Source organism: Galeopterus variegatus, unplaced genomic scaffold, assembly GCF_000696425.1.
Source record: "Galeopterus variegatus unplaced genomic scaffold, G_variegatus-3.0.2 Scaffold206, whole genome shotgun sequence".
Lineage (NCBI taxonomy): Eukaryota > Metazoa > Chordata > Mammalia > Dermoptera > Cynocephalidae > Galeopterus > Galeopterus variegatus.
Genome location: NW_007726317.1, coordinates 352,753 through 367,026, shown reverse-complemented (window position 1 = coordinate 367,026; position 14,274 = coordinate 352,753). Strand labels below are relative to the sequence as shown.

Sequence of the window (14,274 nt, the reverse complement as noted above, 5' to 3'; positions counted from 1 at the left end):
TCTGTTCATTTTAACACATCTTTCTTACTCCACCATTTGAAATTGTCTTTGGGCAATGGTGGCTTTGGTGAAGGAAACAAGGCGGAGCTTTAAAAAAAAAAAGCCACACACATGCCCTCATAAAAATAAAAGTAGGAGTCTTGGAGTCTTGGTTTAAGTTCAGCCAAGTTGGCTGCCTATAAATTCATGATAAATCTTTAACATAGCCCTAATGTATCTCTCCCACCCCTTCTCACAGCAGAATTCAAGTCAGGTTTTCCCCCAAGCAAAGGATTTATCCACACTGGTGCAGACGTGTTTTGGAATATTTTATTGGCAATACTGGTTTCATATTTAGGAACCACAGACTTTTGTTGGACTGTGTTAGCTTGAATGACAAGTATCAATGGTCAACTATATTTGAAATATTGTTAAAGTACCTAGAAATAATAGGCATTAAAATTCATTCCATTCACTGCAACAAACCACTAAAGATTTCATGTCCTCAGTGGAACTGGCATACTATAATTGTTATTTGGAACTTAATGTAACTTCAACAGCAGCAGAGAGAATACAGTCCTCTCATTATGCACATGCTCTAGGATCGTTTATTTTAATGCTTTCAAATAAATATGTTCCATGCAGCACACTACAATAAATAAGGAGCAGCAATGTTCTTCTAGTAAATCCATTCATAATGTGAGTCACCATGTAAAACACCACATCTCAAGTCTTTGGCCCTGTACCACATCATGAGGCACGCCACATCTGTACCCAATCATATCTGGCTTCATATGGATTTAATAGGACTATGCCAAAAGTGCATGTAAGCACAAATTTAACCAGAGGTTTCCAGCTATTAAATACAGCTACTAAGTAGTTAAAAGGCAACAACTAAACCCATAAAGGCCCCCCACCCCCATTTTTGAGACAGAAATATAAAGATAGAAATGTTCTGGTGAATTTCAGGTCTGTGGAAAGCACAGTGGGATACACTTGGAATACTTAGAGCAAAGCTGGCACAATTTGGCACCCAAAATGTCACAGCAATACTGATACTGAAGGGACAATGATTACAACAGACTTGACTGCAGATGTGCACTCTAGAATATGAAGGTGGGGGCTGCTGTGGGGGCAGCTCATTTCCTCTAGGCAGGTAACTCAACAGCGACTTCCTCCTCACTGTCTGCTCTGTTAGCACGAATCTCCACGAGGGTCCTGGCAAATCGGGTCCATTCGTCATTGTGGGGAACTGCAAGCTGCAAAGCAAAGCAATGGAGAAAGGATGAGCAAGATATCTTCTATGTCTGAAAGACTTGAAGCCTGAATGAGTGTTCCTCCCAAAGCAGACGTTTCCCTTGGAATATAAAGAAACCCAATATTCTTTTTCTTTGAATCAAGTAGGGTCTGAAGTGATGCTCTTAAACTGACAACTTGAGAGAATAATGTGACTCTCAGAAGCAAAAATCACTCATGGAATTTATAAAATGTATGTAAACTATACAATTACAGAAGCCACATTACAGCACTTTTAGTAATGAAAAGTCTTCATAAGAAGACTAGACTTAACAGTGAACACAGCAAATAAAAACTACATTATTGACCAAGATTTTGAAAGAACTGTTGTATTTTCTTTCTAGTCAATGCTATTGATCCTTTTTCTAAAGTGTTAGTAACGTGTGAATATACATGGCAAAAGAATAGATTACATATGCAAAGAAATCTTCCTACTATGAAATCATGCCTGGGCTCTCCAGCAAGATGTGATAACTACAAATAATAGTAATAGTAGCTAACATTTACCAAGAGTTCTGTTCTAAGTACCTTGCATGTATTAACCTGTTTCTCACAAGAATCCTATGTAGGATAATATTATCCTGCTTATGTAGGGTAAAACATTTTCATTTACAGAACAAGAACTTGTGGCCCAAAAAGATGATATAATCTTAACAACGATGCATAGCTTGTGCCAGTGTAATCTTTTTCCACTATCTGCATCCTTAGCCCATACACTATACTGATTCCCCAAAAAAGGGGATTTATAAAATCTCCCAAATATCTTCTTCTGTGTACGATTCAGTGAGGAGAGATTAACCTCCCGAATGCGAATTGCATGTACAAATTTTTGTTAGCTGTTTTAAAGGATAAAGATTTCTCTACATAGCATTCAAAAATGAATTGCTTAAAGATATCATGCAAGTATTTGGAATAGAAAAGAAAATTATTTGAAGACGAGAAACAGGATTGAGTAGAAGTCTGAATGGTTTTCATGTGGAATAAAACCGATTTAGACTTTAGAGCCATTCTTCTGGACTTTTGCCCTATAAGATGGCATATGTCCACCTATAGGTACTAGTGCTTATGCATGCTACCCATGCATTCCATAAACATTAAGAACAGATATTTATCCCAATCTATATACATTTTTTAAAATAGAAAAAAGAGCAAGCAAACATAGATCCAAATGATAAGAACGTAAAATTTTTATTACAAGGGATGATATTCTCAGATACTCTCTGTCTCAGGAAAGCTTAGTGGAGAGCGGCAACATCATTCTACAAAGTATATTTTTAGTGTTCTACTACTAAGGTTAAATGTTTCAAGAATAGAATTCAGGAAGTGATACACAGGTGGGGGAAATAAGTTCTTCGACTTATTTTGAGAAATGCAGTACCAATAAGAATTCTCATTTAGTCATATGAACGAGTTTTTGAATGGTTAAGTATTTCTCTAGTTACAAAAATGAACCCAAATTTCTCTTTAGACAATGAGACAAGTTCACAATAGTATTAATCTTGCTGTTACCCTTTGCTCAGACCATTTTCCTTACTTTGAGCTCTTTTCTTATGTTCCACTATTCTTCATTTTTCTCTTCAATTTTAGACAATACTGCACTGGGAAATGAGACCCCCAAAATAAATGATACAAAAGAACTAACAAAAAGCATAAGCAGCAAAGGGTTGGTATCATATTTACAGGAAAGAATAAGTCTACTATTTATTTTCCTTCCTCCACCCCCTGACTGAGTCCTTCCAAAAAGAACCACAAAACAAAAGCCCCAAAGAGACAAAAGCCCAATCATGGTAACATACACCTTGTTCTTATAAAAGGTGAGAATCAATCTAAAGTGCCCCATAACTTCATTTAACTTTAAAAATTGGAAAAAAGCAGGTCTTAACTAATAATACACAATATATTGCTCATAAAAAGCTAAGTTTGGCTCCCAAACATAAAGCCATGTTATTGGTTAAAATGGTACAAATTTAAGTTAATATATAATGTCCTATGTAATGTTTTATTGATAGCAATGTATAGAAACTATATACTAAAAACAAGAAAATACATAAATGTGTTTACATAGTTTCATGCAGTAGTAATGGCAAGACTGTTAAGAAACAACCCTAATAAAGATTATGGAACATTAAGGTTTGAATATGTGACCACACACAATTTGGGATAGAAATGAGTATCATTTATGCTATATAAAATTGTACATCTAACTTCTCAAAAATGAATTTTATCAAATTTAAATGCTTCTGCTAAACAACAACAACAAAAATCTGGTAATCAAACTATATTTGACCTTTTTAATAGGGGTGGGAGTAATGGTGCTATAATACCAACACATACCCTTAAAAATACAGATTCGTCCTCACAAAAGTTTTCACAGTATTCTAGCATGTCTTGTTCTCTTTTTGATCCACTAAAGTTTTATTTCGGTTGGCAAAATATTAGAAGCTTTTTTTAAAATTGTTCCACGGGGTACAATCACAATTTGTGGTAATAGGCATGCTGCCAGTATGGATCTGGCCTTCACATCTTGGGCACGAGGGGTGACGATCAGCTTTGTATCTCATGAATATTCATAACCAATAAAAAAAATTTGTTCTACCAAATATTTTCCTCTACAAGATCATAAATATCATAGAAATATTAGTTTGCTTTGTTCATAAAAGTACTCTAGAGTAGAACATGATGAAAACACAATTGCTTTTTGAAACTTGGAATAAATTTCTCCCCTTCATCCTATTATACTTTTTCATCTATTTGACTATAAAAATAACCCAAGACAATTGTAACGCTAGATTTAGAAGGTGAACTGCACAATGCCTCATTTTTAGAATTAAATATCACCATCAGGAAGCATTTTAAGTATAATCTTAGCTTGAATGTGTGAATGTATATTCACAGGCTGTTTCCACACCCAAAGTAATACTATTTGTCATGTGAACTACTTATAGGTAAGACTAAACAGGTGTCCTAAAAAATAAGGCCATTTTTTTTTCACTTTACATCTACGGCTGTAAACAGCATATGTTTGGACATAACTGTCCTTCTCACTCGTGGCAGTTCCTGACTTCTCACCTGGTACTCTCTGATTAGAAATGGCTAGAAAGGAGACTCAAGAGAATAAATGCTTTTAAGATTTTCTCTGGGAGACTTTTAATCCAATAATACCTTAATCATAATATAGGAAAAATCTTTGCACATTTCTTATTAAAGAATAAGACTGTTCTCACATCCTAACTAGCACATAAATGTATTCAATACTCATTCAATCAGCATTGACTGAGGACCAATTATATGCCAGGCACTGTTTGAATTAAAGATACAGTGGTGAATCATTCTGAAATATGATGACTATAAAATAAACATGAAAATTAATTATAATGTTTTCATAGGTCAAAATGTGTGAACACTGGCATAGATTTTTTTTTTAAACTTCAGAAAATGAATAGCCTAAAATTTACCTTCTTACAGTGACAACTGCATTCGCTGCTATCTGTTTTGTGTCAAGCAAGTAGCAGGGAAGCAAATAGCAGGTTAATAACATTGCTTAAGCATCTCTTCAAGTTTCTATCAAGGCATTAAAGGGTAAATCTAGAGCATCACTATGGATTTTTTCCTTCAGAGCATAATAGTTTAGAATAATTTCTAAGCAATTTATACTGTGATAGGAAAATTTTTTCACAAGTTTTTAATAGTGATGAGTAATTTCAATTAAAAATCTATGAGAAGCAATATGAAGAAAATAGCCCATGGCTAAATCAAGGAAACACTGTGAAGAAGGACTCATAAAAATTGCCCAGTATTGTTCTGAATGCAGGTAGATCTGGGAACATTTTCTGCTTTCAGATTCATCTGCTGAGGTCTACATTACAGCTCAGGGAGGATTCGGATACTCCCATCGCTTCACAGACAGAGTTTACCAATAGTCAGTCCACTCCTTGTTAGATGACCACTTTCTAATTTTTTGCTAAATGTATAAAGCATTTTAATGCCAAAGGCATTCAGGGCTCTGATTCCTAACATAATAAAATCTTAGCTCTAAGAGTGATCACCTTTTATGGACATGGTATGACCTTATTTTTACAGTTCAGGGAACTAAAGCCAGAAGTAGTTACTGAGGCAGCAATTTGGCCATAGGGAGGGGGTAAAATGAACCTTACATTTGGACCAGAGACTTAAGTCCTGCTCTCATCGCGGTTGTAGGCAATGGTCAGGCACTTAACCTCTCATTGCCTCTGTTGGAAAGTGGGGAGGATGATGTCTGACCTATTTATCAACAGAGATGTGCAGGGGATGAGAAAGGTAATCTAAGTGAAGAAATTACTTCACATTCTTCGTGGAATAGTAATACACCTTTTTCTTTGAATTGGCACTCAAATTGAACAGGCTCCTAAAAATGATATGTATGTGGCGTGCACATCAATTCTACAGTATTTTTCTGTTTTTTTTAAAAAAGTTTCTTTAATATTTAATTCTGAATGTTATGTGAATATGTTAAGGATCAGGGTGTAGAACTTTCTTTAACAGGTAGGAAAGAGAAGTACAAGGAGTTAAATGGTTTGCTGAAGAGCACATCACTTTCACACGTGGTGTGGGGCCATCAAGTGCCTCTCCCCTTTCAGAAATGCCACCATTCCATGGCAGAATGACAGGCAGGTAATGAGTTTTGAATCACCTGTTAAAAGATTCTGAAGATTATTTTTAATCTTCTAAGATTCCTGGAAGATGAAAGGTCAAAAATAAAAAGCAAAAGTTGTGGAAATACTCATGAAAATTAATCGTTTCAGCCCCCACTCACTTCAGGGGCTGTGTCTTGGATCTGTCCCCTCCTCTCTGCCTGAGTGGACTGGTGGCTGCCTCTGGACCCTGCCCCATCCCACCTCCAAATAACTCATCTGTCAACCACAGGGAGACTTATCTGTGCGTCCCGTGTACCTTAAAGGGATGCACAGATTGTGGAGTAATTACATTTAGAGAATGGAGCCAGGGTTGCCTTTTTTCCACCTCAGATAGAAGCCAGATCATGGTTTCCTTCCCAGTTTTGCCATTTATGTGCTGTGCGTCCTAAGGAAATGTATTATTTTAATGTCTCTGATCTTTACTTCCTCATTTTTGTAAAAGAAATTCTAGGATTGCTGTAAATATTAAATAAGAAAAAAATATATACAATCAGCCTAGTACAGTGCTTGACACATTATAAACCCTGAATAAGTGATGTTTTCCTGTTCCCTTCTCTTTCCACTTTTTCCTTATTTTCTTGCTTCCTTCCCTCTTCTCTTTCTTCCATTTTCTTCTTTTCACCTATGTAGAGCTGAAATTTTTTAGACGTTCACCTTCTATTTTATCACATTTTATTTTTTAAAAACTCACATTAAAAAATAATTTCTTAAATAGTCATACTTTTAATAATAGTTAACTTTCATGAGCTGGGTGCAAATAAAGATTTCTTTCTGATCACAAGAAAAATTCTGTCAGAGTTACTTTTCATTGCTCATTTAAAAAATCAAATTTAAATATAATTATTCCATGTAAGTATACACATACATACACACACATACATATAAAGGTACATATATTTTTTTTATTTTTCACATGTGATCAATACGTCCCAATCTGCCTATTTTCTTGTTATGGCACTTTCTACAGTAGGATTCTATGTTTTTACCTCAAGCTGTAAGGTTTTTAACTGCTGAACATGCTGTTATAAAAATCAAATGACTTTTTATAGCTGGGGTTAAACACACAAATGTCATTCATATGTCCCTTTTTATAAGCACATGGCTAACCATTTTGAACAGTCCTCAGTCAACCCTCCCTCATTTTTGAGTAATTTTTAAAGGTTTATAGTTCCCAGCAGCTGATTTCAAATAGCTGCATTATCTACAGTAACTCCTACCAGCCCAATGTTATATTTTTTTTGGTAAAAATATCTGTCTCAGTCATTGCTTAGTTTAAAAATAGGTTAATTTTTTTTTTAATCTTGGATAATTGACACAGAAAAGCACTGAGTAAATTCACTTGGTTTCTCAGATGCATTAAGCATGGCAAACAAATCAAGTGAGTAGGACTCTAGGTTTCAGGATAAATATTCCATGGATGTGTGGTTCATCAGCATCTTTGTAATCTTTCAATTAAATGGAGTCATTAAAAAAAAAAAAAGCCTGAGACTACTATGTTAACCATTGATTCTGAACAGATACATAACAATTCATTTCCTGTATTAACCTAAAAATTAAAGTTTTCTGTTAAAAAGATATCTTTTAAATTACCTTTCACTTTAATACACATTATTTTTTAATGCATTTACTGAAACTGTGGAAGCATATGTGGGTTTCCATGGAATGACTGCTAAAACTCTAAGCTCTAAAAGCTTTTAAAAAGTACAGTTATTAACAGCACCCAAATTCAGGACGGTGTTGACTTACTGGTATACAAATACGCACTTGTGTTCAGAGGAAGCCTGTATTTTTTAGGACAATTCCCTTTGCCACACACACACATATGGAAGTGAAGTGGGAGGTTTAAGCAATGAAACGGCCGCTGGAACGACCACGCGTACCCGCTTCACATAAATGCAGCTCCACTGTGTTTAACTCTCGGGAGTGTCTAGCATCACTGTTAACAATGGATGAAACCACGGACCAGAATTCCAAGCCAGAATGCAGTATACAGAGGGTGTAAATATACTACAGTGTGCTACCACAAAAAGATAAAGTGTAGTATCCAAGCCAGAATGCAGTATACAGAGGGTGTAAATATACTACAGTGTGCTACCACAAAAAGATATAGTGTAGTAACTTAGAATTTAGAGCAGTTTCACAGAAGTGGGGAAAGTAGGAATTACAATAGTCTCTGTTCTGTAGAGTCTGCTATTTCCAGTGTATAGGTTCAAGTTTCTGTGAAATGTAACAGCATTCTATCCTACTGTAGTCTGATGGTATCTGGCTATTTTTTAATTTCTCTTCATCCGAAAATCCTATTTAAAGAAACCCCCATCCACCTATGAAGCTTGAGACCTCTCTGCCAAAGGTCTCTTCCCTGTATCTGTACATGAGTGACTTATTTTTCTTGCATGTTTCTTAGAACTACACTTTAAAAAAACTCCATTACCACCTAATTAAGAAAAGAAATAAAAGTAAGACATAAGAATCAAAGTAAAGAGTAACAAATACGGGCCAATATCAATTTTAATAAGCCAGAAATACAGAAGAAAATAAATAATTCATTTGAAACATTACCTTAAGAAATTAACATTTAAAAATATTCTTCACGTTAAAACGTAGCATTATAGAAAGTATGACAAAATTCTGAAGTTTTTAACCTATGTGTGAGGGAAAAAAAGCAGTCAAAGAAGAAAAGGGTTAATTCACTAAGGCCTAAAGATGGCCTTGTTTACATTTGTATTAAAATCTTATCCTCCTTTCTTCAGAAATCTTTTAAGCATTATTTTTTTTCTATTATTTGGAAAATCCATTTCTCTGTCCACAAGATGGAGAAAATGCTAAAAACATTGGCTGATGGGCAATAACAGAAAATAAACTTTCTAAACTTCAATTACTTCTTTTTCCATAACACAAAAGATCAAGAAAATGGCAGGAAAAAGAAAAAGCACATGCTACTTAAGCTGATCTGTCAATTAGCTTACTAAACATATATCCTTTCTTTCCCTGATATTATTAACTATACGTTTTCTAATAAATTCCTAGCAACCACTGCATCTAAGCAGTTTTGACAAAAAGAGGACTTATTGCTAAACACCTTAAAAACATTTACCAAGGTAATAAAAGAAATGTCATTCCCTCCTACTGAATGTTTGGGCATAAAAGAGGTATTTTTATAATGCAGTTCATGATTTACAATATCTATAGTGTCCAAAAAAAGCACAATGAAAAAGAAGCATTTTTCCAGTGGTTTGACAACTGTTTGAATCAACTGTTATGCTTTCATTATACGAGTGCCCAATTACTCACTTTTAAAAGCACAGGAGGAGAGGGAGACTGGGATAGAGACTGGGGAGGAAGGATAAGCATTCTTTTTTAAGTATATTTTCTAAATATCCTTTTTTGTGCAAATATAGTTAAATGAATTTTTCCTGCTCATCATTCTGTAGCTAACTTGGAGGCTGCATCTGAATGCTTTGCACAATTAAGCTTTCTCTTAATTTCCCCAAAATGTTCACATGTGAATCATTCATTCACACATCAGATATTTATTGAGTGCCTATTATGTGCCAGGCATTGTGCTAGACTGTGTTATCCCATTTTAATAGACGATTGTCAAGTATCTACTTTGTGTATGTTTCTGTGGATGTGGCACTCCAACAGTTAGAAAAATCTACTGAAGAATGTGATAACCAAAGGAGGGTTGCCAACTTGAATTTTTTTTACCCAAAGTCAAAAGGGTAGCTAGTCTTTATAACACTAGAAGGTATTCGCTTTCTATCTAAGAGACCTTAATGCTGAGACCAATCAAAAGATTTAATCTAAATACTGTGAAGATATTAGTGGGCCATTAGGAGAAAGATCTAGGAATGTGCCACTGGTCAGTATAATCTAGTAGCTTCAAAGTAAGAGTGCAGAATTTCTTCTGCAATGTTAGTGGCTTGGGTACTCCTTAAATGACCCAATTTTTAAAATTTTTAAAAAATGTTTTAAAATTTAAAAGATATTCTGATAGCTGGCATTCTGAAAAATTCATGTAAAGGTTTCTTGAAAGTGTAATATAATGATTCATTCACTTTCTCACTTTGCAAGTTCAACTTACATGACATATAAATATTTACACAGAAAACATGCATAAGCAGATATTTGATTTTGTATTATATTTTAGATATACCAACAGTAGTACATATATGCATGTAAGAAACAAATAACTCTCCCTTTTTATATAGGCCAGGGTTAATCTAGATTCACAGATGATTGGAGCCGCTTTACACTTGGCTTTCTAAGCTGTGATTTGAGGCTACTGTTCTAAGCAGCAATTTTTCAAGATAAAATATAACAGATTTGAAATTCTAAAACTAAACACAATTTTGTCAGCCATAAAAAAATTAACACTATAATTAACAACTGCTTCAGAATCCAAACTGCTACTGAAGATGACAGTTTGAAACCACAGAAGAATCATAAAGATGATTAATTATACAAACTAGTTCTTGTTTCAGAAGGTTTATATTCACAGACCATCTATTGCCAAAATGAGAATATATGAATATCACTGAATACTGCAAATTACTGTACACACATTAATTTGGTTTTTATAAAATTAGATATGAGGGCTTTCTTGTCATTTAATCAACTATTCCATAATACGTAAAAGTCATAAGTATTTTCTTATCAATTCAGCAAAAAATTCGATTGAGAAGGTATTAATCTTATTATTCCATTTTCATAAACTAATGCTGCCTGAATAAGCACACTACTCATATAATAATTAGTTTAATCATGGTCTTTTACATATATAATTATCAAAGTGAAAGCCATTGCTACTAAATTCACTATAAGATGAATAATTATAACATTAATTGGAATTCATAGTGCTTTTCTTTTTTAAATTAAATACTTTTCCCAGAAGTCAAGTTAATACTAAAATTACAATCATAACGTTTTACAATCAAACTGTTCTATGTCAAATACATATAATTTATTGTGACAAAGAAATAAATTAATGTATTATTTCAAAGTAGCTTATTTTATATAATTATGTTCATGAGCACCCCGAATCTGCTCATACAAATATGTTTTTGTGCTCCTGGTTTAACAGCACAGCATTGTGGTATAACACTTAAAATTGGGGTGAAAACTGAAAGGCCCTGTTGAAAATCCCGAAGTTTTATTGCTATTTCATCGAATAACTGGAGGTTATCAACAGAACTAGGTATTTAGATTTTCAGCTCTTATCTGGATGCTTGGTATCATGGAAGAATTTATGCCTAAGTCTTTTCTTTTCCATGGATAGAAAACCAAAGGAAATATTTAGCATTAGCTAAAGAAAAATAATTGCATTTATCTACTTAAGAATAAAGTCAGTACTTGTAAAGACCTTCAAGAATCTAGCAAGTTACAGCCACACTTATTTAATGAGAAACAAGAGTGTTCTGGATAATCATAACTGGACGTTTCTAAGCTGAGACCAACTCTGCTCTTTTGGAAGCTGCCAAAGCTGAGCCATGCACTCAAGTTTGTTTTCAGCAGGGGTAACAGCCTTTACACAGCACAAGAACTTAATTGGCTGGTTTCAAATGCTGTCCTTTTTCATTAAGGAACTCTTGCTGAATTAACCCCCAAAATCTCAGTTTAACTTCATATTTTGTGTTCTGTACATTCCCTTCCTCAAGGAGGAGAGTTATTTATATTCAGGACAAAGGCTTCTAATGGAGAATCAATCGATATAGGCCTGTCCTACTGGAAAACATGAAGTAGTTACACAAAGCAAACAATTATTGCCTAAGTGTAATCCACTTAAAAATCATAAATGTATTGTATTTATTTTGTGTCTCTCAAAGCCTTTTTAATTCTCAGCACTTCCAGTTTATCAGATGCCACTACATCAAACTGGTATTTAAAGTACAGGAGAAACGGCTCACTGAATCTTTCCTTTTTTTCTTATTCTTGCTGGCTATGAAAACCATTTGAGATGCTTTTTAACAGAACTTATGTACAACACCTTGGCCATCATTCTAGAGTATATTACATCTGTTGTTTTTACTGTTGGAGTTCCAAATAAACTTTTGACTCTCACTTTTTATTTCAGCTTTAAAATATATTCAAATGAACGTTTAAAATCATGCTCTACTACTTTAGCAGTTACATTTGATCTCTCATATTTTTCCTTTTCAAGAATTTTTCAAGGCCCTTTTAATATATTAATGTCAAATGTATTGCATATTAATTGAAATTTGTAATAAAATTTCTACTATTCTTTTTGCCCCAAAATAGTCATGTCAAACAAGCTATTTGAAGTGCTACCAAAGTGAAGAGTTAAAATTTAAAGATTTCTGCACATTTTCATAGGTAATTAATGAATGGGATATCAAACAAATAAAGCTAGGGAGATAAGATTTATCCATCTCCCAAATCACAGTTTTTAAGTTGCCATTATATTTTTCAAATCCTACTTTAAGCTGAAAGTGATTTTGGAATTTTATCATTTGACTACTGTAAAAATATAATCATCGATTTGAAACTTCTGTGTATTTATCACAACTGAAAACAAAATCCTCCCTGGAAGAGGTTAATGGAAAAAGAAATAATAGGAGGTGGAAGATAAACTGCTTCTTTCAAAACTGGAGCTGCAAACAGCATTCTAACTAATTCAGATAAGCAGCAAACATAGTTGTTAGGGGATATTTATGACAGCCGCATCTGTGTGACAGCACTGAAGCATTAACAATGGCAACGGGCTTTCTATAAAACACATCTGCAAGAAAGACAGGTAGATAGGCTGACTATCAATCATCAGGACACGTGAATAATACTATACTCACTGGCCCATGCGCTGTTACAATCAGCTCCATATATATAGAAATGCTTGCTATTCAGTAAAGGAGCCACGGCAGTGAGTAATTTTTATTTTTAATTCTCTAAAATGTGCGTTTACTCATCATTTGAAAAAAAATTCCTACAATGATTAACAACTCTCTTTGAGGTTGTATTTATAGTTAATTTGTGACTTTTTATCTTATCTATGTTTTGATTAATTGAATGGGATTCTATAAGCTGAAACAGATTGCACCCCATAGTTTGGAGATTTCTCAAAACTTGTTCAAGAGCCAGTTACATTTTTTATTTTCGATCTCAGAAAATTTAACTGGTGCATGCAAACACTATCTATTCAAGTAACTTTTTAATGCACAAATAGAGTAAAAATTATAACCTAGTATAAAAATGGATCTTTTCCATGTTTTGTTGGATTTGCATAACTTCCATTTATGCTAATGAGAGTTAAGCACCTGCTCTGCAAAGAAAACAGACCCCTATCTGTGAAAATAAATGTGTACAGTATATTTTTCAGATACAATGCTGAGATCAAACAACCAAAAATGTGTGTTATGTAAACACAGCATCATGAGGCCTACCTGAAAACATTGCTGTTTTATATTTTACCTCCTGAGTCATAGGCTCTAAGATATTACTCATGCCTTTGCCATTGAAATGTAACAAAAAGAAAAAAGAGGGATGGACAAACTCAATCTGGTGATTTCAGTGATCTCATACACAATCCTCTGTTTACCCCTTCAGAAATTCATAATAAATTGCATCAGTAAATCTGGATTCAAGCCACTGCTCTCTGCCATCATCTTAAAAGTCACTGAGGATAATTGTACATAATAGAGGAGGACATGACCGTGGGGGCACTGTGCTGGGACTCCCTGTAGCAGCTGCAGCCGCAGCTGGGACAGGAGATGAGGCAGATGATTGTTAGTGACTGGTGACACCTGAGTCATTTTCCGCAGTGCTCTTCCCATTGAGTGCTAGAGCCCATGGAAGGCAAGTCTTCCTGAACTTGAATGGGTATATCTTCACTGGTAGGCACAGAAGTATATCTTATTAGCGGGTTCTCGAAAACGGATTGGATAGAGAAAGATTGTCCCACTCCACTCCAGCGATAGTAGGCATCTTATAGATCTTTCTCCAAATTAAATTACACTTTCAGTTAAAATTATGTGATCAAAACAGGGTTTGTGGGCCGGCCCCGTGGCTCACTCGGGTGAGTGCGGTGCTGTTAGCGCCAAGGCCGCGGGTTCAGATCCTATATAGGGATGGCCGGTGTGCTCACTGGCTGAGGGTGGTGTGGACAACACCAAGCCGAGAGTTGCGATCCCCTTACTGGTCAAAAAAAAAAAAAAAACCAACAACAAAAAAAACAGGGTTTGTGGGGAGATGACTTGACTCTCCAGTGCTGCTTCTGCTCTCTCTCTACGCTCCTAGTGATGTCTGTAATGTAGAATCACAGCTCTTCTCATTCAACATTTTAAAATAATTTTAAGAAATAGGTAATATAAGA

At 34.6% G+C, this 14,274-nt stretch overlaps 1 protein-coding gene across 1 annotated transcript in view; it reads right to left on the bottom strand.

Moving 5' to 3' along the window:
* Positions 1-293: 293 nt before the first annotated feature.
* The window catches only part of DYNC1I1 (dynein, cytoplasmic 1, intermediate chain 1), a 312,180-nt gene continuing 298,199 nt past the window's right edge, over positions 294-14,274 (bottom strand). Inside the window, exon 17 of the mRNA XM_008565819.1 lies at positions 294-1,238. Within this exon, the coding sequence (XP_008564041.1) occupies positions 1,128-1,238 (111 nt within the window). The 3' untranslated portion in view covers positions 294-1,127. The remainder of the gene's footprint in view (positions 1,239-14,274) is intronic.